General features: G+C 38.3%; 1 protein-coding gene across 4 annotated transcripts; it reads right to left on the bottom strand.

Moving 5' to 3' along the window:
* Positions 1–2580: 2580 nt before the first annotated feature.
* On the bottom strand, positions 2581–26024 carry ctns (cystinosin, lysosomal cystine transporter). Of its 4 annotated transcripts, XM_040129374.1 has the most exons (12): positions 25833–26024; positions 23162–23225; positions 18981–19083; positions 18440–18518; positions 17204–17294; positions 16249–16352; positions 15543–15680; positions 14648–14747; positions 13789–13908; positions 10555–10725; positions 9971–10088; positions 2581–3190 (listed from the first exon to the last, which is right to left on the bottom strand). In XM_040129374.1, the coding sequence occupies exons 3-12, from the start codon at positions 19054–19056 to the stop codon at positions 3045–3047; spliced, it is 1143 nt and encodes a 380-aa protein (XP_039985308.1). In that variant the 5' UTR covers positions 19057–19083; positions 23162–23225; positions 25833–26024; the 3' UTR covers positions 2581–3044. The 4 variants fall into 4 exon arrangements, with proteins under 4 accessions (XP_039985308.1, XP_039985307.1, XP_039985306.1 ...); XM_040129373.1 differs by lacking the exon at positions 25833–26024 and having other exon boundaries at positions 14648–14687; positions 23162–24492; XM_040129372.1 differs by lacking the exon at positions 25833–26024 and having other exon boundaries at positions 23162–24485.
* Positions 26025–27666: the final 1642 nt, after the last annotated feature.

The raw sequence follows: 27666 nt of genomic DNA, 5'->3' as shown, positions 1-27666 counted from the left end.
GGTTTTTTAATATACAGTACATTACAGACTGGATACAGGGTATCTACCCGTCTTGAAAGTTTTTAAGCAGTATGCAAGTTAGATTCCTCTAAAAAGGCCTGAGAATGCATTAAAGAAGTCTTAAATTTAATTTAGTTCAGTTTTAAATCTTGCCTCTTAGCTGCTGTAGGCAGTCATTGGTAGTTCTAAATGTTTATATATCTAGCAGCTGGTGAGAAATATTAAACACCTCTAATCAATTTTCACTGGTCAATCAAACAATCCACTTTTTTCCCCACCTACTGCTGGAAAGCCCTGAATTTATTTATTTATTTTTTTTTAATATAAATCGATAATTCTAGGCCATATCACCTCTTCTGGTTTTCCATCATACTTTGGATGGAATTATCATTAAACGGGCATGAAACTGCACCTTATGTGGTATTGAAAAGGTCTTAAAGAAAATCTTAAATTTAACTTTGTGAACCCTTCAAAGACCCTGGGATAGCATTCATGTCTTTTTATTGCATATCACTGTCATTTAGCTAATTTTTTCTTCCAAAGAAGTCGTAGTGGACCTTTAAATTGAGATTATTTAGTTACAGCAATGCAAAGTTGTTGTAGTGTAATCATCAGTGCTCAGCTGATGGTGTCTGCAAGAGCACTGCTGTCCAACTTGCCAACCAACTGCGACAATGTGACTGATATTCTTTTCACCTTGTGAGTCTGTCTGTGTGTGTGTGTCATCGTGGGAAAATGTGGTCCTGGAGACACCTCCTGTAGTGGGAACTACCGCAGAGGCAGTTTTGGGTACTTTGGCAGGTGTCTGTCTGTGGACAGTTTTGTCACCTCGATAGCATCACAACCGGAAGAGATACAGTCACAAAACTTTACAGAAGATTGGTCTGGTCTGTAATAATGCAGTAATGACTACTGAGTACACCTGTAATAGTGTAGTAATGACCACTGAGTACCCATGGGTCAAAACGTAATATTTATTTAAATCTATTTTTCACAATTTTTTCCTTTGGTACACATCTTACAGTGCAGAGTTTAGTTCACCCGCTAAATGTCACTGACACAGACACAAAACAAAGCTTGATTTTGACATTCCTGTCATTCCAGAAGCTAACATCTGGAATAGTTATTGGATTTATAGCCGTTAACCATTCATCAAAATGCCTGAATTGGTCCTAATCACAACCATGTGAATCGGTCTAGGTCATCCTTACTTTCCATTAATTTCAGGATATCGATAACTGTTTATAATTATAGTTCTCAGGGTGCAGCTGGGTATATACATTGTTCTTATTTAATGGAAGCAAATGACCCGCTGGGTCACAAATAAGCAGACAGCAGGTTAATGAAGCCCCAATAGAATGCTCTACAGAGACTCTACAGTCCGCCTGTGGTCTTCTCTCAGTATCGGGTTTATTGAAGAGTGAGCAGCAATTTATTGCATGCGTTGGATGGCAGAGATGGACTTTTAAAAGTAGAAAGAGCAACTAAAATTAATTTCAACAGATTGCTTCCACCTCTTTGGCGCCCCTCTAGCTGGTGGCCCACTAAGCAACCGCCTAGCTTGCCTATGCCTAAAAGAAAACCCTGCAAACTTGCGCACTCGGTACAGAGAAAAGCAGCTGTTCTTATAACATACAGAAGTGTTAAAATGGCTGGAGCAAGGACACTTGCAGTCATTTGGACCATGACTGCATTGGACCTAAATGAGGACTTTGAATTGGAACAGTACTTGGGCTGTGACTGATGATGTTTCAAAATTCCACACCACCACCAGTACAGAAAAAAATGCAGACTGAAAAAGGCCTAGTGTATCTGACCTATATGCAGCTATCATTCAGATCATGATTTAGTTACGTAAAAAGAGACAGTTTTCCATGGTGCTGGCCTTTCCATGCTATATTGTCACGAGCCATTAAGTTAGATTGGCATTAGAGGTGCATGCCGTTTTTGTGTAGAATTTAAAGGAAATGGGACATAGATGAAACCAGATTCTTCCAAATGATATTCCATCATTTGGTCTTTTTGATGATGTGGCGGAGAGCGCTATCTAGCATGTCAGTCCAAAATCTCCCATAGGTGTTCATTTGGAATTAGATCTGGTGACTATGAAAGCTCTAACATATGATTCACATTTCCATACTCAAACCATTCTCTGAATCCCTGTGTGCTGTGGATGGGAGCATTTTTATCCTGGAAGAGACCACTCTCATCCAGATAAAATGTTTCCTCACAGGATAAAAGTGATCAGCTAGAATAACTTTAAACACATTGTAAACTTGTCAGTGTTTTCTGGTGGACAGACTCCGAATGGAGTCACCTTCTGTAAATGACCTCAAATAAATTCCTTATTACTTATCCACAAAAATGTACCCAAATACTGATATTTGATAAGCTAAAACTACCCTGCTGATTTATCGATCAGGCTCTAGTAATTATGTTATCTCAAAAATACTATGACTTCAGTTGTGATATTAACCGAGTATCTTGTCTCTTGGCTGCTTTAAGAAGTCAATTTTAGTTAAAAAATGTTTTGGTATCTAATAGATTGCTGGGAGACATTACACACTCCTAAACTAGTGGGACTGTTATGACAGTGAACTGTTTAATCCTTTTTTGTGGAGTTTCAGTCAGCACAATCAGACCTTTTAGCAAACTGTCACAACTGCAAGCTTAAATATTATATTGGATGTAATAAAAAGTGTTTACATCAACACATCAGTTTTGCTTATACATTTATATTAACCAAAATATTCATACAGTGGTAAAAAAAACAAAAACAAAAAAACATGCTGATCCTGAGATATTTTAGAAGGCGGCACACTGAGCTCAGAGATTCTGGATACAAATCATGTAAAACCTGCTCTGGAGAACTCTGCATATGATGGAAGCCAAAGATGACAACCACCATGACTTCTCTCCAGTAACTTGAATCATTTGTTGGTTGAACAGATGTGCTCATGCTTGTTTACTGATAGAAATCGGTCACGTGTTCCCTTGTGATTGAGTGATTTTAGACAGTCTATCAACACAGCAGTGAGCCAGCATCAGTCTTCTTGGCCCGTAACAGCTTCGTACTGTGGTGGCTGTCTGTAAAGACAGTAGTGCTGAGTCATGAAGAGGATGTCGAACGTCACAGAGAACAAACCCAGGCCAAACTTTGTAGGATCACCTAATATCAGCCTCCACTCATCTGAGGAGAGATACATTACGGTCAGTACAAACAAGAAGTTCTGTCATACAGATATACAGTATACTATTTGTTGTGAAAAATGTGTGTGTGTTATCTCCAGTAGGTAGTAAATGTATTTTAATTTTTAAAATTCATTTGTCATGTAAATACTGTCTTCTGCATTAATTTTTAGCCATGCTAGTGGTGAGGCTCTAGGGACAGCATTGTTGGTCGGTTTGTCCACCATTTTGTCCAGACTGAAATCGTAACTATGTAATTGAACCAAATTTCATGACAATCATGCATGTTCTCCCTAAGGATGAATTGTGATCATTTTTCTCTACCTACATCTGGTAAAAATTATAATTTGTTCAGTACTCTGGTTTATAACAAAATACATCCAAAACTTATGACATTACCTACAGCCTCAGCTGTACTTTGTGTTGCTAACAGTGAATATGGTAAACATCAGCATGTCAGTGTTAACAATGTGAGCATGTCAGCATTACAACATGACAACCGCTCCTATTTTTACTAAAGATGAACCACGTGGTTAAACTTGTATCATCTTACTATTACTATCTTCATTGCAGCCACACAGAGCTGCATGTTTCTTACTTTTGTTAAATTGTATTTGAAAAAAATCTAGTGGTCTAATACGCAGGTACCAAACTACAACAACTTACTGATAGTAGCACAGTCGTTATAAATGTTTAAATTCATTTACGTCTTTATCACAAGCATGTGTGCTGGTTGTGGAATTTTCCCACAATTTTAAGTTCTACTACCTGCCAGATATGCCCTTCAGCCCTTACCAGAGGTACCTAACAAGAGGTAAGTCTTAAAAATACAGGTTTCACAAAAATATAAGTTCTGTTTCTATAATAAACACACCTAATGTACACCTATCTATATCAGCTTAATACTAAAGCTAAATACTGTCAAACTGGAAAAGTTGTGGTTTCTGGGTAAACATACTGCACCAATGCAACGAAGCACAGCTCTCACTCTACAAGTCAGAGGCAGCCAAAAAGCTGTTGCAAAAAAACAAAACAAATATAAACAAAACAAAAACAAAAAAACACTGCTCACACATTTTGGCAGTGGCCAGTGACACTCATGCCAAGGTTTTAACCATTTATTGGCTCTGCTCAGGCAGTGCCATGAAACAAATCTGAGCAAGCTTGACAGATTGTCCTTGAGCCCCTAAACCTGCTTTCCAAAATGATGATGTTGATTATGAAAGTGATTAAGTGGCGACATCCTTATCACATTTCTTTTGAAGTCATGCAAGCTTGATACTGATACTATTTTTGCAGTCTACAGAGCAGTAAAGACGCATTTATAAACTTAAAGTGCACTCAAAGAATTCATACCCCTTCAATTTTTTCACATTGTTATATTGCAGGCTTATGCTAAAATAAAAACAAAAAAAACAAACATTTTTTTCCCCCTCAATCTACACATAATACCCCATATTGACAAAAAGTAAACTGAATTTTTGCAGATTTATTAAAAAGGGAAAACAAATAAATAAAAATAACTATTTAGATCCTTTGCTATGACACTTCAAATTTAGCTGAGGTGCCTTCCATTTTTCTTGATCATATCTGAGATGTTTCTACACCTTGATTGGAGTCCACCTGCGGTAAATGCAATTGATGATTTGGAAAGGCACACACATGTCTATACAGTATATGGTCTCTCAGCTGATGATGCATATCAGAACAAAGATCAAGCCATGAGGTTGAAGTAACTGCCTACAGAGCTCAGAGACAGGATTGTGTCAAAGCAAAGATCAAGCCATGAGGTTGAAGGAACTGCCTACAGAGCTCAGAGACAGGATTGTGTCAAAGCAAAGATCTTGGGAATGAAAAAAAAAAAAAAAAAAATTCTGCTGCATTAAAGGTTCACAAGAGCACAGTGGCCATAATTCTTAAATGGAAGATGTGTGGGACAACGAGGACTCTTCCTAGAGCTGGCCGTCCGGCCAAGCTGCGCAGTTGGGGGATAAGGGCCTTGGTATGAGAGGTGACCAAGAACCCAATGGTGACTCAGGTTGAGCTCCAGAGATCCTGCGTTAGGGCGCTCCATCAACTTCCATGCTTAACGCTTAAGACTTTGAGTGTGAACATATCAGAACTGGCATATTTCAAGATGTTATACTGCTAATACTAGCTTTTTATGTTTATTCATCATTCATTTACGCTAATAAGGCTACCAGGTAGAGTGCACTCAGTGCACTGTGGCCAATTTAGTTAATCTAGAGACAACGTCCAGATTTTTTTTGACCCGTGATTAATTGATTGGTTGAAGAGTAGGTATGATTTCATTCAACCAAGATTTTTTTTGGTTGACTACAGCCTTAATGCAAACAGATGATTAAGGACATTTCTACAGCCACTTATCTTGCCTGTGAAAATAGAAATGGGGCTTGTGCATGTGTGCTAAATTCCACAATGACTGAGATTCATAAAAACAGAAGCATGCATATGTGCCGCTTTATAAATGTGATGAAAATAATGCGTAGGCATATTTTTATCTTGCGTGTACACACAGTTTTAGTTATGAATCTATACAGAGTTTAATACATCTGGCCCCTGGTGTGTAGAGAGAAGTCAGAATAAACTGTGATTTTTGGTTGTCCTTTGATGCTATCTCTATCTTCAAATGCTTTGAACAATACATCACATGTATACATACATGTACATATACAGTGGCATAAAAAATAATTGAACCCTTTGGCATTATCTGCATTTATGTATAAATTTGCCTTGAATATGGTCAGATCTTTACAATTATGAACTACCAATCTATTTAACTATTAAAAACACAAATCATTGTATTGTTTTTGTTCATGTTGAATACATCATTCAAAAATTCCTTCGGCTAATGACATTAACAAAAGCTAACGGGAGCCAGAAGTCAGCACACCTCCACACCTCCAATCAATGAAACCGGATTGCAGGTGTGGGTAAGAGCTAATTTGATTTATAAAACATAAAAAAAAAAAACACTCAAAACATTTGCTGATCACAAGAAGCATCTCCTGATGTAAATATGCCTTGCAAAAAAAAGATCTTGGAAGACTTTGGATCAAGAATTGCTGATTTGCATTAAGTTAGGAAAGGTTTACAAAATAATCTCAAAGAGTTTATGTTTATCAGACACAGAGTAAAACCAACAAAAAATAAACAAATCTAAAGCATACAATAAAAACACTACAAGCAAAAAATCAAAAACACACAGCTGCTAATTAAAAGCATTGTTAAACATGTAGTTCTTTAGTTTGGATTTCAGAGTGGTCAGCATCATCTAAAGTCTTAGCTCCTCTGGCAGTTTGTTCCATATTTGAGCAGCATAGAAGCTAAGGCAGCTTCACCGTGTTTAGTTTTAACTCTGTGAAAAACCAATAAACCACAGCCAGTTGACCTTAGAGGTCTGGAGGGTTTGTACTGGATTAGGAGACCTGATAAATATCTTTGACCTAAACAGTTCAGGGATTTGTGGAAAAACAAGAGCATTTTGAAGTTGATTCTCCGAGAAACTGGAAGCCAGTGTAGTGATCTGAGTATTAGTGGTAGTATGTTAAACATTTGTGATCCTGGTTACAACCCTGGCAGCAGCATTCTGAATCAGTTGGACCTGTCTGATTGCTGCCTTAGAGACCTATGAATAGACCACTGTGGTAGTCAATTTTGCCCCAAATAAAAGCATGTAAATGTTTCTCTAAATCCTGTTTAGACATACAGCCTCTGAGCCTTGTGATATTTTTAAGGTGGTAGAAGGTTGATTTTGTAATTGATTTAATATGACTCCAGAAATTTAGCTTTGAATCCAGGATAATGTCAATGTTCTAGCTTGATTTTTGCTATTCAACAACAGACTGTTAAGGTGGACACAGACTTTACGTCTTTCTTTATTGGGCCCAAAGACCATAACTTCAGTTTTGTCCTTATTCAATAAGTGGAAATTCTGGAAAATCCAGTTACTAATTTGATTGATGCACTGACCCAGACTGAACTGTAGTCATTTGTTGGCACAGCTATGTATCTTTGTGTATGATCTGCATATGTATGATATGAAACCTTGAAGTTTTGGATGATTTCAGCTAATGGAAGCATATAAAAGGTTGAATAACAAAGATACAAGAATCCTCCCTTGTGGGACTCCAAATGTTTTCGGTAGACGCTCAGATGTGCAGTTGCCAATTCATACAAAGAAATTTGTCTTAAAAGGTAGGACTTAAACTATTTCAGGACCACGTCAGATACACCAAGCCAGTGTTTAACTCTATCAATTAATATACTGTGGTCTACTGTGTCAAAAGCAGCAGTCACGTCCAATAACACAAGAACAGAGACTTTACCAGAATCGATATTACAGTGTTGTCTTTCAGAACCTTGATGAGAGCTGTCTCAGTACTGTGGTATGGCCTAAATCCGGACTAAAACATGTCAAGAAGGTAATTTTATGCTAAAAAATTAAATTGCTTTGTTGTCTAAAGACAACGTTCTCAGTAATTTTGCTAATGGTAGGAAGCTTTGAAATTGGTCTGTAATTATTTATTGCAGATGCATCCAAATTCCCTAATTACTTAAGGCAGAGAGCTGTTGGCTTCTGTTGTTAGGCAACTAAAAACATTATTTAAAAAAATTCAGTAGGCAGTGAATCAAGGCAGCATGTGGAGGGTTTGAGATGCAGGACAACATCTTCAAGAGTTGAGAGGTTAGAGTGTCAACGTGAGTCATTTTTGCTCAAATAGTTCTAGTTGATGGCTTAGGCCTGTTACTTAGATCCAGTAAGGAAGCAGTGATAGTTTGCCGGATCTTTTGAACTTCTTCTGTGAATAAAGAAGCAAAGTCATTAAATGACTTTCTATAAAGTAAGTAGGCAGTGAATCAAGGCAGCATTTGGATAAGCATGCTATCTTTAATTTTATCCTACAAAGTCATGTAAATTCAGAAAGCATTGGTGTTCCTGGACTGGTGAGTTTATTGAAAACATATGTGCATTGTTAATTTCTGAGTTATTAATCTGAAATAAAAAAGATTGTCATTTTCAGCTCTAAGTGGCTCTATCCAGATCATAATGAATTTGGAGTTATGATTTATGCCATTTACTCTCTGCTTTTTCGAGATGTTCTTTTATGATGTTTGGTCCGTGGAGCGTTCCTCCATGGTGCCTTACGTCTACCGAAGGTGACTTTGATACTAACTGTTGCAACTTCATCAATGAGTTAAAGATTTTAAAATTAAAATTGTCCAGCAGTGCCAGCCTGTTCCTCAACACTGACAATAGTGCCCTTTGCAGGGCCTCCGAAGACAATTTTTGTCCAAGAGCCTCTCCACTTGCTGGATTTTGCAGAGATTGGAAATCCCTAGCTACAAATTCAGTGATTTTCTCCAGGTGAAAGTGACAGCTCTCACACCCCGAAGGCGAGGTAAGTGGAGCCATGGCGTTTGCCCAGCTTGTTGTTCTAAATACTTAAAAACCACAAACCCGATGATAAATCCTTTATCTGTTGAAGTATACAGTTAAAAACAACCAATATCTGATAACGTGTATCATTAAAAGTAGCTCAAAACCAGATAAGAGTCAGTTTAATAGTTCAAGGGAGAGGTTCTGGTAGACAAACGCACGAGTTGACACATGCATGTTGGTACCCAGCCAGCTTGAGTCAAAAAGCAGAACGCAGAATGATCAATGAGGTAACAGCTCAAGGCTTAGAGGAATTATTGGACCTGGTTAACATATCTTTTCATGACATACACAAATTACAGTACATGGCTGCCGCTGCATCACTATGAACCTGAATTTTGCCAAAGAGCAGCTTGAGTCTTGACACTCCACAACGCTACGGGGAAAATGTTTTGTGGATTAATGAGACTAATTTTGAATTGTTTAGGAAGACCAGGCACCACTACGTATGGTGTAAAAAGGGCACTGAATACCAAAATGAAAACTTATTCCCAAAGGTTAAGTAGAGTGGAGGGAGCATCATGATTTTGGGCTGCTTTGCCACATCTGGGGCTGGACAGCTCGCTATCATTGAGGGGAAAATGATTTCCCAAGTTTATCAAGGTATCTTAGAAGATAATGTCAGGGTAGCTGTCCACCACTTGAAGCTCTGTTGAAGTTTGGTAATGCGGCAGGACAAAAACTTTAAAAATCAAATCGAAAATCTACTACAAAATGACTTCAATCTAGAAAAATCTGGTTTTTGGAGAGGCCCAGTCAGATCCCAGACCTTAACCCAATAGAGGTGCTTTGGAATAACCTCAAGTAAGCCATTCACACCAGACATCCTTAGAATACGGCTGAGCTGAAGCTGTTCTGTAAGGAAGAATGGTCTAAAATTCCTCCTGAACGTTGTGCAGGTGTGATCCGCAGCTACCAGAAGCGCTTGTTTGAGATTATTTATGCCAAAGGATGTTCGACCAGTTAGTAAATCCAAGGGCTCACTTACTTTTTCAGCCAGCACTGGGAATGTTTAATGGCTTTGTTCAATGAAGACATTAAAGATTATAATTGTTTATGTATTATTATTAGCTTAAGCACACTGTGACTTAGATGAAGATCAGATCACATTTTATGACCAATTAATGCAGAAAACCAGGTCATAACAAAGGGTTCATTGAATTTTTCTTAATTTCTTAATTTTTCTTAATTATTTAATTTCATTTAAATATGTGGCTGTTTAACACTTTAACATTTGACAGCTGGCTGCCCTAAATGCTACAAATGATACCAGATGAAATACAGCATAGAGCAAAAAATAGCATAGACTAAAGTATTTACCGTTGTTGTAAGACTGTAAAATCATTTGTAGAATACTGAAGATTCCACCAGTGAAGTCCAACAACACATTGCCAACACTCCACCCCTCAGTACTCTGTCTTCTATAGTTCATGTACGCCTGGAAACAAAGCCAGAAAGCCACAGACAATTTAACTATATGTCAGTGATAATTCCTCGGACAAACAGAAAAAAATAAAAAATACAACAAAATATGATACTGGACTGAATTTTACAGTAAACGTGGAATCAATGGAACTTCAGCACATCCTTTTTTATCAGTGTATTTACTATAAACAGAGTGAGGGGGAAAATATAGACATGTACATTGTAATGCAAGTCACTACAACAGTCCTGTAACAGTTCCTACCTTTATGAAATTTAGAATTCTACTGTAGTCAGTGTCAGAGAGGTGAGTCAAATCTGTGAACTGTAGCGAGGCTGTAGTTTGTGCTGTTGCTGTGTTTTGTTGTAAACTAAACATTTTAACATTTAGATTTTTACTGCATGGCTACTGTATATCAATGCATTTAATTCTCAATGTGTTTCCATTTTTTGGTCTCTATGTGTGTATGTGTATAGCTTACCTGTGGCACATATTTGATCAGAGTAACTGTTAGTTTAATGTAGGAGAAATAGTAGAGGTAATCCAACCATGTGATCTGTTTTGCTACAGCAAGAAACAAGCTGACCAAGGCAAATGTCCATGCAATCAGCAAAACAAAAAAGGCAGCCCAGGAGACCTTCTGACCCCCCCTCTGAAAGAGAGATGACACAGAGGATTAAATACATACACAGAGTCAATGATACAGTCCTGGTTGAAATTATCGGCACCACTGAATTTTAAGTACAGAATTTAGAATGTCTTCACAAATAAATGCTAATTAACAAATTTTTTATAAATCAGAATATTTAATAAAATGTACAAAGTTACTGAACATCAACAAAAACAAGGCTATGTTGTGGCTGGACTTCCCTTCATGTGTTTGCTTCTCCCTTACTGTCTGTGCTCACATACACTGTAATTTAATACAGCTAAATTCCCAATGAATCGGTTCCGATTTACATTTTTTTCTATTTCTGTTGTCAGACTGTTGTCAGACAACAGAACAAGTATTAAATAGTGATATACTCACGGCATATTAAGACTACATATTAACCAGCAGTCACTTCCAAGCCACTTCTAAGCTGCAACTCTGCACTGCTAAAATCCTGTTTTTCTACCATGACTTCATCTGACATAATCACCATACACCTAAGTTAAAGACAATGGCTGTACCGTGATTTTGGCTACATTTACTTTAAATGATTACTCAGAGAGAAAGTGGTGCACTCAGTTGAATGAGATGCAACGAGAGGCAATACTGGCAACTCTCTTCTACGGAAAGTAGCTAAGGTTTGTCCAAAAAGTCGCTGTATTTGTCGCTAGGTGCTTTTGTGAAGAAAAGTCGATAAAAGGGTATGAAAAGTTGGTAACTCTAGCGACAAATGCTCTTAGTTGGCAACACTACCTGTAAACACCTATTCCATGTTGAAAGAGCAACAACCAACGGTGTGACTTCAGCACTGAGTCACGCAGCATTTGGTAGACCAGTGCTGTAACTTTATCACTCAACTTTATCACACTTTATCACAATACAGACATAAAATGTACGCCTGACACAATTATTGGCACCCTTTTGAAAAAACCTCAAGCAAGACATCTAAAGAGCTTCAGGCTGACCTGGAGCAATCTGGTGTGGTGGTTTCATCCCGTACCATACGCCACACACTAAACCAAGTAGGGCTCAATGGGCTAAAGCCAAGGAGGACACCACTACTGAAAGAAAGGCAAAAAAAGGCAAGACTAATTTTTGCAAAAGCTTTCAGCCACAGTCTTTCTGGGATAATGTTATATGGACAGAAGAAACCAAAGTTCTTTGGGAATGCAGTGCATCAGTTTGTTCATAGTCGACAAAATGAATCACATAAGAAAAAGAACACCCTACCTACAGTAAAACATGGTGGAGGTTCTATCATGCTGTGGGAGGCTTTGCTACCTTTGGTACTGGAAGCATTGAATGTATCAAGGGAATGAGAAAATCAGAAGATTACCAAGGCATTTTAGATTGAAATGTGTAACCCATGGTCAGAATACTAGGTTTAAGGTGAAGGTCTTGGGTCTTTCAAAAGGGGACAACAACCCAAAGCACACATCCAGCAGCAAAAAAGAATGGTTGAAAAGGAAAAGATGGACTGTTTATAACTGGCCAGCAATGAGTCCTCACCTAAATTCCACTGAAAAACACGTTTGGAGAGAGCTGAAACCTGCCATTGCAAAAGGGACTCCTGCAAAGAGCTTGAACGCATAGCAGTGGAACAGTGGAAGAGTGGCAGAAACTATCAGCAGACAGGTGGAAATAGCTTCTAGATAGCTACAAGAAACGTTTAGAGGCTGTCGTTGTTGCCAAAGGTTCTGCAACCAAATAAAGTGAAGGGTGCCAATGACCGTGTCTAGGTTACATTTTGTGGTTGAATTATTTCACTATTATGCAGTTTTGTTTTTAAATTTCTTTTGTTCAGTAACCTTGGACATTTTATTAAAATATTTTGATTGTACAAAATTGGTTAATTTTCATTTATTTCTTAAGTTATTATAAATTCTGTACTTAAAATTCAGGGGTGCCAATAATTTCAACCAGACCTGTATATTGTCAGACAAACTGCATGTCCACATATTCACACATACACCGACCCACCCACAGTCATGTGATACTCGCCACTCTGCTGAGTGCTGAAACACTATTTCAGTTAAAAATAGAAATGATATTATATTCATTAATTAATTCTAATTGCATTTTTGAATGCTGTTAAGTTACTGACAATGAAACTCAACACCACCTGCAGCCATTTCACAATCAAGCTTACCTCCTTCAGTTCTTGTGTCCAGAGTTAGCATTTGCTCTCTATTCCTGGACAGTAAAGCCATAAGAGTTTGGAATGACTGATCCAGCAGCGGGTCAGAAGGGTTTTTTTTAGAGGTCCACTGCTGAAGAGCTGGTTGTTAACCTGGCTACAAACTTTAATAAGAAACTCGACACCAGGTTTTTTCACTTCCCTTTCTGGTTTCAAGTTTCAAGTCTGTTTTACCTCTGGAAGGAACCACAGCTAGCATCACTGTTGGGTGTGGTTACAGGTGCATTAGACCACACCCATCAGTGTACAGACACACTCTGAGGTACACTTATATATCACTGCAGGAAGGTGAGAAGTTAAACCATTGGCAGTTTCTCAGCTGCGTGTTCTTTAATACCGAATGATATGATACCGAACTGCAATATCTGCAGACTCCTCATGTCCACTGGATCTGGCTCAGTTATGTCTCTGGTGTGGTTCAAATGCCCACTGGAAGTGTTTCTGCTCTTCAGACACATTTCCAATATTTAGTAGTTTTGTTGATTTTTTTGTTTTGTTTTACAGCACACTGAAAATATGTTTACTCATTGTAATGGCTGTGCGCACCATGGAAATCTACTTAATAGTTTATATTAAAAGAAGGAAAACATAGCATTCCTCTTCCTGCTTCACAGACTTCAGGGAGAAGTGACAAAAAAACAAACAAAAAATAGCTTAGTATCGGATAGACTAAAAAAGAAGAGGCAGTATACATCACCATTAAGTGGGAGAGGAGCACTACCCACTTTTTAGCTTTTTAGCTAAGTCAAGATCATTTGTTGTTAAATCCTTTTCTGAATACTGGGACTCGAGATATACAGTATTTTAACATCAACAGTATTTTAACAACAACATATCACAAGCTTCCCTACATTACAGACACACACCTCATACACAACAGCCTGGCTGATGTACACCAAACAGAGTAGGACAGCATGGAGACTGAAGAAGACATCATTAGCGTTGACAGGGTTAATTCCATTGGAGTTCCTCTTCAAAAACTCCTCCTATGGGGCAAACACACAGCAACTTTACAGACAGCCAGCCCGATATACTGTAGATGCATCACTCAAAACCTACTGTAGCTCTAAACAAAGGCAAGGTGCGCAAAAGTTCAGCTATTAAATGAGTGGTCCAAACTCTTGTTGTAAATATGAACAGATGAACAAGAAATGCCCACAATATTCTGCATTAATTTATGCATTAATTAAAATAAACAGACAGACATTCCATTTCTGACTGAATACAATATGAAAAGACTTGAGATTCAAGCCTAGAACAGTGACCTGGGAGGGAAATGTATCAGACAAAAATGTGACATTGTATCTGATTAGGAAAACATTAATGTGACTGTCATTTACCACCATGATCAAGTTAGATGGCATTAGCATGGTCAACAAGGACAGTTGCCATGTGGCAAATGTGATCTTTATTTCACTTTTTTTTATAACTATAAGTTTGTAGTAAGATGCCTCCCTGTTTACTGATGTGCCTCTGTTGCCGTGCTGAGTGCTCCATGTCCATTCTGATAATGTTAGGGTCATAGAAGATTCCTGTGCTGGAGCTGCCTATGGATATACAGTTATGTACATGACTGTAAACTGTATGACTGTTGTTGTTAAAGTGGTACCCTGTAGTTTAGCACTTCACTTCTGAATGGTTTCTCCAGGCTCATTAGTATTAAACATGACTGGCAGACTGATCTTCAAACAGTGGTGTTCCCTTTTAAAGGAGGGAGGAAGTCACCTTTATAAATGGCACCCAGAACAGCCCAATATTGAAGACACTGTAAGCAATGAAGCCAGTTAGGTTGAGAGCCAGGAAGTCAAAGTTGAGACCTACAACACTGAACAAAAACATGTTAGAATTATTTGTATGAATGAGTTTATTTTCTCAAAGTTTTAGATATATGTTTTGCATGTACAGCCTAGTCAGACATATCAGAAAGAGAGAGATGTTTCTAAGGTCCACACCTGGCCACCAAGTCACCAGAATACCCCATGACACCCACTTAGATGATGTAAAGCAAAGTTCAAGGAAACATCACCAGAAATTTTTTTAGAGGCAATTTCTAATCAATAAACTATAGTTGATTATACCCTAATCACAAGACTACACAAAAGTCTGCCCAGTCTGACAAGGCAAATATGTATTTTCTTCTGCTTATTACATAAAATTAAAAAAAATATATATTAAAAAAAACAAAAAAAAAACAAACGATAAATAAAACATCAACAGGGGCATCCTGTTGGCCTAAGGGTTGAAAATGCTAACCACGTAATTGGAACATCCCAGTTTGACTCCAGCCATGGACCTTTGTTGCATGTCATCCCCCCATCTCACTCCCCTTCAATTCCTGTCAGCTTTCTAATTATGCCCACCTAATGTACACAAAAACGCCCCAAAAAATACTCTATGTAATGCATGGTTAACATGCTCATGTTTGTTTTTTATCATATATTTGTGCATACTGTACAGTTTCACACAGTATATGAGTTTGTTCAGATGCTTAAAATAATCAAAGATCATGATGCTGATATCTGACAGTATAAAAAAATATCTAGTTCAAAACTGCACATGGAAAATATTCAAGAAAACCTACATGAATGAAGAGAAGGTCAGATGACAGACAGAAAACTACCTTTTCCGCCTCCAGTTTTCCCAAGCTTGTGGATAGAAGGACACAGACCAGGCCAAAAAGTAAATCCAGCCAATCACCTGACTGATCATTGACAGGATGTTGCTATGGATGACCATAAAGTGGATCCTGATGGACAAACTAGAGGAGATAGAATCCAGCTTACACACAAAGAAACTGGACAGTGTTACTGTAATGTAGCATTATCATAAAACAAACTAGGCTTTTAAATGCACTCTGTCATGGAAAGGGTGGCTGTGGCTCCGTACTGGCTGTGAAGAAATCCCTTCCTGAAGTAATTTTATTGTAAGTGAAGGGGGACAAAGTCCAAGTTCCTTTTTTGGGTAAAAATACACTCCAAAATTCAGCCAAAGCCAATATGAGGCCTTTGAAGTGTGTGTTAGACAAATTAAGTGATTATCTTCCAAAGTTACATACTTATATTAGTACCAAATTCCCACTTTGTGTAACTACCCCCCGAAAAGAATCTGTAATAAAAACACTGTAACTTTGGAGAATAACAGAGTGCTGAAGCCTCAAATTAGCTTCTGCTGAACTGTAGAATTAATTTTTTTTATAGAGGACGACTGTAGATTTCATCTCTTCAAATGTATATATGGGTATCTCAGTGGGTTTTAAGATTAGTCTTCAAAAAAACCTATCCTTCAAGTCTTATGTCAGTGTATGCTGCTTCTGTACCGATACCCACTTGTTAAGGTCCGTGTTGTTGCTAAGCAAGTATGTGGTCACCTGACCAACATCATGGGCAGTCACATTGAAAGTGACTGAGGTTGCCTCCATAGGCAGTAACACCTAAACAAAAACAACAGCAACACAAACTCAAGAGGTTTTAGTCAACAAATTTTTGGTAGACAGTCCCATTTATCCCCTTCTCAGACAAGCATGAGTACATAGAATTAAATATGATCCCAGTCTGCTGATGTTGTTTTCTTTGGTTAATCCATGCTATTAATTTTGCACTCTTCATCTTAGACAATGTTGAAAACAAAGAATTTCATGTGATTCAAATTCAGAGACCTGGGCCCTTTTTTTTTGTATTTGAGGTATCTCAATATCTTTCTTGGACAACAATGGAGCTCCATGGCACAGAGGAATAAGCTAAGTAAGCTTTAGCAACACAGATTATATGTCTTAGCAAGATAAATAATTTTTTGCTTCTACCCTCAGCAGAATTTTAAATAATGTATAACCATTTTTCAAAAGATGTACCCTCATTTGGTGTTTTGATGATGGTGGTGTAAGTATACTGTCTAACATGTCAGTCCAAAATCTACCATAGCTTTTCATTTGGGTTGAGACCTGGTCACTGCGAAGGACATATCATATGATTCAAATCACATTCATACTCATCAAGCCATACAGCGACCCCTCGTGATCTGTGGATGGGGGCATTGACATTCTGTCTCTCCACTCATCATGTTTCTCAGTCATTCACCCTTTAATTTGTCACAATCTGTATCTCTATGTTTGTGAGGAATTTTGTTTGCAAAATTGCATTTCCTGGGATCCATACAATTATAATCTGGGTATATGGATGTGTACAAGTGGATATTTCATATTAAGTTCAGCGATGCATAAACAAACTTGCATCCAGACTAACTTAGAAGAATACTAGTTTGAAAGTATTTGGTTTCATGCGTTACCTGCTCAGGTACTGTGATTACAGATGAGTAGTTCCACTTGGAGCTATAGGTGACATTTAACTGAATCACGACTGACTGGTTGACAGGGGAACTACAGAAAGAAAAAAAAAAAAATTAAGTCAGAACAAAACTGATCGTTGAGAGCTACCACCATCCGGATTTCACCTCTTTAACTTGCTGAGCGTAGTTGCTTTTTTAGTTCTTCTCTACAAAAGGTAAAAGCAGTATATCAGCAGCTTCAGTACAGCTGTACAGTCAGTACTGTAGTACTGAGTAAAGTGTGATTGCTGTGTAACATTTTTAATGACCAGTATAAACAACTCCATTACTTTCAGAGACTTAGAACCGAAAAACACCAGCTGAAACATGCCTGGTCTGACGTGTTTTTCAATTCAAGCTACCGCAGTGCAACTGCAGAATGCCATTCATTTATTCGCCAACAGACCTCGACCACAGTCTAGTTTCATTTTATGGCAGTACAGAGGTTTAAGCTAGGCGAGCTTTTAAGATTTTAAAAAGTAACATCAAAAATTACATTATTTAAAACTAAATCAGACAACCGAATCAAGTAGAATCTTGGATTGGACCGGAATTTACCATGTGTTAATTGACCATAACCAGTACAACTTTCCCCAACACATTATACAATGAATGCACTGAAAATGCCTGCACAGACTTTGTAAAAAGCTTGGTGGTAATTTACCTCTAAAGCAAAGACAGATACAGCCAATCCAACTGAAACTGCTTTCCAGTGCAAACATTAACCGCCAACTTTGACTCTTCTGGTAGGTGAAGGCAACTCATGTTAAAACTTTTTTTTTAAAATTTGCTCTTGATACAATGTGTTGATGAGACAGGACACCATGACTACGTTAACTCTCAAATTGCTGCTTTATTACGTCGCATCTGAGTTACACAGCATAACGACAATCCCTACTACGCCTTAAACTGTTTTATCCATTCGACTATGGCATGTAGGTGTTTGAAAGAGTATTTCACCTGCTAATCAGAAAAGACCAAGACAGGCTATAACAAATTGCAAATAACTAGAAGATAATGATACATATTTGCAAACTGCAATTTGCAACTAAGTTAGTTCCCACAGTCTCCTATCCTTTCCCAAAGAATACTGACTCGAGCAAAGCAGTTAACGCAAGAGCCTTTTTTTTTTCTTTTTGCTATAATGTGAATACAACTTTTCTGAAACCCTTGTGCAGACTTTGTTTCTGTCGTTACCTGGATGTAATGGTGATGTTGGCTTTAGAGTATTCCTCAAGTGTGACAGCATCAGGAGCAAACAAATGTACTCTGGAGTCTGGAGGACAAACAGATTTTTTTTTTTTTTAAATTCTGTAACAATCAAAAGGTACTCACAAAAACTGTACATAGGTTGGCATCAAAAACTATTGATTGGCATGATCATAAAGCATATTTAATTAAAAGTTTAAATAATTATCTATTATTTCAGCATATCTATTTACAATTGTATCATCATTATCATCATGATTACCAAATGCTTCAATGGTGACTGAACATGGTTAACATTTTCAAAACATGTACATCCTGAACATGTTTTCCATTTTCTGAATGAAAAAACAACAGTTCAAAATACAGCCAGAGTCAACTTTTTTGAGAAATGACCCTGTGCTTTTTTTTGGCCTGGAGCTCTGTGTCTGCGCCCCCACTGTGTCAATTCAGTGACCTCATTGAAATAAATTTTACAGTGAAGCCATTGCATTTGCTGTAAATAGCCATAATAGCCGTAACAGTCAGTCACCAGAGATGTTGGACAGTGTCCCTAGGAGCAGCAGCTGAGCAGATAGCCATCTCTTGGCCAAGCCCAGACCAGCCATTTCTGCAAAATGATGGATACTGCCAACCTAAAGGACACAAGGCATACAACACATCTCAGCAATTACACAGAAAAATCTCTTTCACATTAATAAATGTGAAAAACATGTGAACAGCTGCTACAGGAGAAGTGTGGTGCACACCAGAGTAAACACATAAACTGAGTAGTAATTCTAAAGCTATTTTCGCACATGGAATGGAAATGTCTATCATCCAGAATCTATGCCAAGGAGCAATGACGCTTGGAGGGTCTTGGTGGTCCAAAACCTTACTAAAGTATTTAAAAACTTTCGGTACTTACACTACAACTGATATTTGACCTGTTTTCAGTACTTACACTTCAGTTGACCTCAACTGTTTTAGATACTTTATTAATCCCAAAGGAAAATGACAGTTTTGCAGCAGCCACTTCACATAAATCACAAAAACAATGAGTTAGGTAAATAACAAACAATGCACTTAAAAGGCTAAATTCTGTAGAGTAACTAAATTGACTAAATATGTATAAAAAATAAAGAGATAATAGGAAAAAAAATAGAAACTAAAGATAGACCCATAGCTATAATATGTGTTAAACATACACTACAATGGTGGTAATACACAATATACTATGATACACTGTAGTGCAAGCCGGGTGGATATATAGAGAGCTGACAAACCTTGTAAAGTCAGATTAATCTGATATATAACAATCTGATACATAATGTGATAAATAAATAAATAAGTCCAGGTGAGCAGTCTGTCCTGTTACAAGGAAAAACTATTAAGTCAGAGGAGTCCCTTCTCCTGACACAGAGGAGAGTGATAGCAGGTGGCAGGAATTACTTCCTGTAGCGTTCCTTGTCACAACGGTGCTAAAGAAGTCTCTTACTGAAAGTGCTCTGCTGTTTTACCAGCAGGTGTTGAAGGGGATTTTAGATGTTCTACACGATGTTCAACAGTTGTTGAAGCATCCTGCTCTTCACAACCAGTTCCAAGGGCTCCAGAGAAGTCCCCAGCACAGAGCCAGTCTTCCTTATCGGTTTAGGTTGTTGGTGTCACTGGCTCTGCAGATGGCAGCAAGGAATATTGCAGTGGCCACAACAGACTGGTAAAAGATCTGCAATATCTTGCTTTACACATCAAAGAACCTAAGCTTCCTCAAGAAGTAGAGTCTGTTCTGTCCTTTCCTGTAGAATGCCTCTGTGTTGCATTTCCAGTTCGGTTTATTGTTGAGGAGGACACCAAGGTATTTGTACCCCTCCACTGCCTCCACCTCCTTTCCAAGAATGTAAATGGTGTTCAGCATTATCCTGGTCATGCTAAAGTCCATAACCATCTCCTTGGTCTTTGCCACATTCAAGAGCAGCGTGATGGTGGGGCTGTCATGGAGTCTGCGATGGGGGTTTGGGGTAGGAACAGTGTAATATGCTGGTATTAATCACTGGGGAGGTGTGAGGGAAGCCACTGTGGGGGCAGGGAAAGTGTAGGGTCTTTGTAGCTGGAGGGGGCAGGGCAGCTGGAGGTTCATTTCAACAGGTTCACTGTTGAAGAACATGTTCAACTCACTGGCTCTGTTCCAAGTTTCCCTCAGCCTGAATCACCTTAACATTCAAACCTGTGATCTTTTACATACCAGACCACACATCCCTCACATTGTTTTACTGGAGCTTGTTTTCCAGCTTCCTCATGTGAGCATATTTTTTCTCCCTCAGCCACAGTTTCAGTTCTGCACGCTTTTCAGGAGGTCTCTGTCCCCATTCATGGTGAGGTCTTGTTGTGGAAACATCGAAATGCCCTGGTGGGCACGGTGTTGTCCACAAAGAGGTTTATGTACTATGTTGTCTCCATGGGGCTCACAAAGCCCAGTACAGGCTGTGGCCTCAATACATCCCTGCAGAGTCTCATCAGCTTCCTGTGTCCATCTCCTCAGAGTTCTTTTTATCACAGGCTGCTGCTGGTTGATGGGTGTGTAGGTGGGTTTGAGAAGAACCAGGCTGTGGTGAAGCTGCTTTTCCGGTATAAATGTAAATGTGCAAAAATTTGGAGCAAAAGGAGTTGCAGAGGACAAGCTGTTAGCCTCTTCACACACCTCACTCACCTGCAAATGTTAGGCCAGGAGGAGGATAATGACTAAAATCAGATCTCTCCCACCTTCTTTGTGTTCATCGGTTTTTACAAACCACCTACTATCATACCAAGCAGCTAGATACCCACCAGTTAACGGCCGTGCGGTTTTATATGATAGGTGGGTTAGCTAGTCTCTCCAAATCCCATCTGATCCTCCAACTAATAAATGGAGAAATCCGTCCGTCCTTTGGTTTTCTCGACAACTGCTCATTCAATCTACTTTAAACTCACATGTGTATTGTTGAGGACCCAAGGAAGTGCAATGTCATCCGTCAAGGTTTTTGGATGAGCGGTTCTTGAAAAACATAAAGAGAGAAACATTAAATATATTCAGTTAAGGCTGGGGTGAGCCATTGAAGCAAACATCACCGATAACAGTGCACTCGGTAAAAGAACAGATTCCCCTGAAAACAAGCTGCAGCTCCAAAACCTTGCACAGGATAATCTAAAGTGTGGGAGTATTTTATACAGAGACCCTAGCTCCACAAATTGTAAATGGCTTATCACAGCAATACAACTGCTATGCACAGTCCCTTGAATCAAAAGCATCCCCGAGCGCATTGATTAAGACACAGCGACAGCAAGACAGCATCGTTTCGTTTACTTTTTATCCCCATCCAAGCATGTTAATTGGGTTTATTAACAGACGGAATAAGTAATTTATGCACCGCTGCAGTTATAGTAACAAAACGCAGAAGTGAGAAAACGGCTTAAACTAACGTTAAATTATTTCAAATATTTACCTTACTAATGCAAAAATACATTTGCCAGTGATTTACTTGACTACAATTATTCCAGTGATGAAATAAATCCACATAATAGCCATTTTAAATTTTATGTCAAGTTCTTCAGTAAAAAACCTCTTGTTCCAGTTCGGTTTATTGTTGAGGAGGACACCAAGGTATTTGTACCCCTCCACTGCCTCCACCTCCTTTCCAAGAATGTAAATGGTGTTCAGCATTATCCTGGTCATGCTAAAGTCCATAACCATCTCCTTGGTCTTTGCCACATTCAAGAGCAGCGTGATGGTGGGGCTGTCATGGAGTCTGCGATGGGGGTTTGGGGTAGGAACAGTGTAATATGCTGGTATTAATCACTGGGGAGGTGTGAGGGAAGCCACTGTGGGGGCAGGGAAAGTGTAGGGTCTTTGTAGCTGGAGGGGGCAGGGCAGCTGGAGGTTCATTTCAACAGGTTCACTGTTGAAGAACATGTTCAACTCACTGGCTCTGTTCCAAGTTTCCCTCAGCCTGAATCACCTTAACATTCAAACCTGTGATCTTTTACATACCAGACCACACATCCCTCACATTGTTTTACTGGAGCTTGTTTTCCAGCTTCCTCATGTGAGCATATTTTTTCTCCCTCAGCCACAGTTTCAGTTCTGCACGCTTTTCAGGAGGTCTCTGTCCCCATTCATGGTGAGGTCTTGTTGTGGAAACATCGAAATGCCCTGGTGGGCACGGTGTTGTCCACAAAGAGGTTTATGTACTATGTTGTTCCATGGGGCTCACAAAGCCCAGTACAGGCTGTGGCCTCTCATCCCTCCCCAGAGTCTCATCAGCTTCCTGTGTCCATCTCCTCAGAGTTCTTTTTATCACAGGCTGCTGCTGGTTGATGGGTGTGTAGGTGGGTTTGAGAAGAACCAGGCTGTGGTGAAGCTTTCGCTTTAAATGTAAATGTGCAAAAAAATTTGGAGCAAAAAGGAGTTGCAGAGGACAAGACAAGCCTCTTCACACACCTCACTCACCTGCAAATGTTAGGCCAGGAGGAGGATAATGACTAAAATCAGATCAGATCTCCACCTTCTTTGTGTTCATCGGTTTTACAAACCACCTACTATCATACCAAGCAGCTAGATACCCACCAGTTAACGGTTTTTTATATGATAGGTGGGTTAGCTAGTCTCCAAATCCCATCTGATCCTCCAACTAATAAATGGAGAAATCCGTCCGTCCCTTTTTTCTCGACAACTGCTCATTCAATCTACTTTAAACTCACATGTGTATTGTTGAGGACCCAAGGAAGTGCAATGTCATCCGTCAAGGTTTTTGGATGAGCGGTTCTTGAAAAACATAAAGAGAGAAACATTAAATATATTCAGTTAAGGCTGGGGTGAGCCATTGAAGCAAACATCACCGATAACAGTGCACTCGGTAAAAGAACAGATTCCCCTGAAAACAAGCTGCAGCTCCAAAACCTTGCACAGGATAATCTAAAGTGTGGGAGTATTTTATACAGAGACCCTAGCTCCACAAATTGTAAATGGCTTATCACAGCAATACAACTGCTATGCACAGTCCCTTGAATCAAAAGCATCCCCGAGCGCATTGATTAAGACACAGCGACAGCAAGACAGCATCGTTTCGTTTACTTTTTATCCCCATCCAAGCATGTTAATTGGGTTTATTAACAGACGGAATAAGTAATTTATGCACCGCTGCAGTTATAGTAACAAAACGCAGAAGTGAGAAAACGGCTTAAACTAACGTTAAATTATTTCAAATATTTACCTTACTAATGCAAAAATACATTTGCCAGTGATTTACTTGACTACAATTATTCCAGTGATGAAATAAATCCACATAATAGCCATTTTAAATTTTATGTCAAGTTCTTCAGTAAAAAACCTCTTGTTCCAGTTCAGAGAAAGGGTTACTTTGACACAGTGATTAAATTCATCTTCATTTCTCCATCACATTTATATGAATTACGATTGACAAAATATTAGGGACACCTCTCAGTATAACCAATTACAGTTCAACGGGACCACAAATGACAGCCTCCAAAATCCCCATCCAAATAAATCAACACCTCTTTCAAACAGATTCAGTAAAAACTGAACATTAATCCTCATGAAGGGAGGATTTATTACAGGCCTGTGGTATTATACTGCCTTCGTTTTATCGAGGTGTACTTAATAAACAGGCAAGTGAGTATGTGTCACAGCAGTCCTTTTGAATTTTTGGCCCAGCATTTTCTGATCAGGTTCCTGAAAATCCATTTCTCATTTCACTGCGTCTTTAAGAACAAGAAAAACTACTTTGAAAATACTCCCACAGTTTTCAGTCTTCAGTTTTCATGTTCCTACAAGCCAACCATACCATAAAATACGGAATCAACTCATCATTGGAAACTAAAAGATGTATTCCGTTTTAAATGTATATGGGATGCGCTTTCTAATTTTTGAGAATCAGGTAAGTGCAAATCTCTGGGAGAGAAATATTACAGGTTAGACTATTAGGACAGGTCGATCTGTATGAGATAGAAGAAAACCCTCCAGCTCTCCCTCAGCCTGTGTGTCATTTTATGTTCTACTACCAAAACAAAAAGCACAACCAATGAGAAGCACTGTCAGTGTAGCTACAGTACACCTAACAGCCTTGCAAGATTTAAAAAAAAAAAAAAAAAAAGGCAACCTATGAGCATAGTCCGCCAGCAAAAGAAAAGTAGAGATTACAGATATACAAAGGGGACTGGGAAAATGATTAGCCATTGCTGGGAATCATAAGCAAGAATGTGTACAAGGCTAACTGCACCATCTGCCACCGGGTTTTCTCCATTAGTAATAGAGGAATTTGTGACATCAAAGAACATGCATCAACTGAAATTCAGGTTTGTGTGTTTGCTTGTCTTGATACATTCCTTTATTTTTTTATTTACATGTAGACAAAATAGTTTGAGCTCAGTGTCAAAAATTTTAATAAATGTACACGAGTCTCCCCTTTCTTGATTTGCATACCTAAGGATCTGCTCACTGTCTGTATGTGTTCTGTGTATATGTTTTGCAGCGTTAAAAGAAAATTCTCAAATGGAGTAGGCTACATGCCGATTGGAAGATGAATTATATCATAAATGTTGAATTTGTTACATCATGTTTATATATATATATATATTGTTCTTCTCAAAATACTGTTGCTTTCTTCTAAAGAAAGAGAAAATAATACATGAAAACTGTTGTTTGCAACAGCTCAAAGAAAATTCTTTAAAGATAATTGTTACACACGTATTCCTATCGCTCAAAAATAAAAAAAAACAATCAAATTCAGGTTTGTCTTTCCTTGGGCCTATAGATAGATGTCTGATAAATGGTTAGAGCCATTGCAGTTTCCTTGATGTGATTATGTATGGTATATGGATAGGACTTTTCCAACCACGTATGTGGGCATTTTTATGTTATATCTTTAGATAAGTCTATCACTTAAGGGTAAGCAGGTGTAAGACCCATTGTTTTGACCACAGTAAACATTATGCAGTATTCAAACATTTGTTACAGTTCCACAGTAGTAGGAGCTCCTCAGTCTAAGCCCCCACACGCCCCACCCCGCGTTCCTTGTGTCTATTTCAGGAAGTTAACAACCTTGAAGCCTCCTCTCTATCAAAATGCAAGAATTTAACTCATTAAATAATAAAAACACTAGTAAGACCTAAAATGGTAGCACCGTTGCCATCATTGAGCGGGTGTAAAGAGAAAATGGGGGTATAAAAAAAAGGGAAAACAGTACTACTAACAGATACTTGTTTATGTAGGCTAGTGCTTAATAATATGAAGCTTTTCTTTAATGTTCAACAGAATAGTAAAACAAAGGAAAAGCGAGGCAAATAATGCTACTATTAGACTCAAAGCCTTTCTGCTATTTAGTGGCCGACTTGACGTTTGATTACAACTTACAATGAATAAACTTAGCAGATCATTCTGTTCTCATCCATTTGGTCTCATACAATACGTTAAACACACGGAACACAATACAAAAACAGTTGCCGCCAGACGTAGCGAACTAAATGAACTTAACGCGTACATTTACTTGAACCACTAAAAATGATAAGAAATTACCGCAGCTATGTTGCTCCCACTGCTTCGTCATTAACAGGTCACAAGACAAATCTGAATATAGCCTCGTCCTCTTCTTCTTTTTTTCTTTTTTTTTTGTAGGTTGGCAAACAACGACATAATGCAATACCGCCGCCAATTGGTATGGAGGGTGGATCTGAACCGTCAATAAATAAAATAGAATATTATTATTGTTATTGTTATTATTATTATTATTATTATTATTATTATTATTATTATTAATAGTAGTAGTAGTAGTAGTAGTAGTAGTATAAGAAACTAATGAATAACAAAAAACTCTCAAATTTACTCTCCTAAGATAATGAAACAAAAATAGATAGCATAACATTAATCTCCTGAACTTCTCTGCAAAATTACACACAAAATTAAGTTTAATTTTCTCACTCTGAGGATTTGAATTAGGTCTCCTCTCTCTTCATAACTGAGACAGCGAAGCATTACATGACTTTGTCCACCAAAGTCAAATCCTCCTGTATTTTGTTTTCCTACCTTAAATAATCTGCTGTTTAGTCCTGTTCGACTACAACTTAACAAGCTCATGTTCAAGTTCCAAGTTTATTTGTCACATGCTTTCTGTTGTAGCTTTGTCCACTTTTCAGAATTATAATAAAACTGAACCAATAAAACTTAGATCATAATCAAGATAAATAATAAAAGTGAAAATGAACAAAATAAAAGCATAAATGAACAAAAGTGAACACAGACACTAGCCTACTAATATCAAAAGAACTTTACTAATAACTGTGATCAAAGGTAATAATAGATAATAATTAGAGAAATGAATAAAGGGACACTGTGGTCACAAACCAAGGTGCGTAACTTTCCTGGATATTACTGTCTCCTTTCTCCTGCTCTTTCATGTACATCTCATTTCTCCAAATTTTCTTTGATTTCTATGAAACCATTGTCCCATCCTCTCTTCCCACTACTACTTTTGCCACCTTTCCTTCACTCTATGCATAATTAAACTCTTCATTTGTGTCTTTATTAGCTAATTAATTCCCCTTCATTTCAACATGTGCTGATATCCACATCATTTTAATTCTATATAATATTTGTCGTATTTCTATCAAAATATCTGGTCTGGTCAAAGTGGCTGGGGATGAACCTGAATTTGAAACAACTCAACTCAAACAACTCTGCTACAGTAAACAGGATCTCCAAGTGTGAACTGGAAGAAATGCTTACCAATCAGTAAGACCACAAATTCAAGTGCGGAGGAGAAGGAAATGTCCAAAGAAAACCTTGAGTTTCTGGAAATCATGAAGCACTCAGCACTACTTCAGGATGAGAAGTATTGTTTGAAATTGCCCTTCAAGAACAAGGAGGTCTTATCTGCCTGACAACTTTGCAGTGGCTAAGCAAAGGATCCAGGGTTTGAGGAAAAGGTTCCTTAACAACAAACACTTGCACCAGGAATATGCAGGGTATATGAACAAGCTCATTAGTAAGACCTATGCAGAGCAGGTACCTCAGCAACAACTGCATTGTAGGAATGGGAAGGTGTGGTACATCCCTTACTATGGTGTCCAGCATCCGATGAAAGGGTCCCTTTGTGTGGTGTTTGACTGTGGACATTTTAAGGAGCATCTTGAACAGCAAATGAAGCTAGAGATTTTCTTCGCTTTCTCTGGTGGCCAGATGGAGCTGCCAA

Source organism: Xiphias gladius, chromosome 6, assembly GCF_016859285.1.
Source record: "Xiphias gladius isolate SHS-SW01 ecotype Sanya breed wild chromosome 6, ASM1685928v1, whole genome shotgun sequence".
NCBI classification, from domain to species: domain Eukaryota; kingdom Metazoa; phylum Chordata; class Actinopteri; order Istiophoriformes; family Xiphiidae; genus Xiphias; species Xiphias gladius.
This window is presented reverse-complemented; position numbering and strand designations above follow the sequence as displayed.

Excerpts from the sequence above, each read along its gene's own strand:
- ctns (XM_040129372.1), bottom strand. The coding sequence starts at position 23,251 with ATGTTTCTCTCTTTATGTTTTTCAAGAACCGCTCATCCAAAAACCTTG. Across the intron at positions 15,681-16,248 it reads AACAACACGGACCTTAACAA|TTTGTCCATCAGGATCCACT; the intron begins GTGGGTATCGGT and ends TATCTCCTCTAG. Across the intron at positions 3,191-9,970 it reads TTTACAGTCTTACAACAACG|ATGAGTGGAGGCTGATATTA; the intron begins GTAAATACTTTA and ends ATCTCTCCTCAG.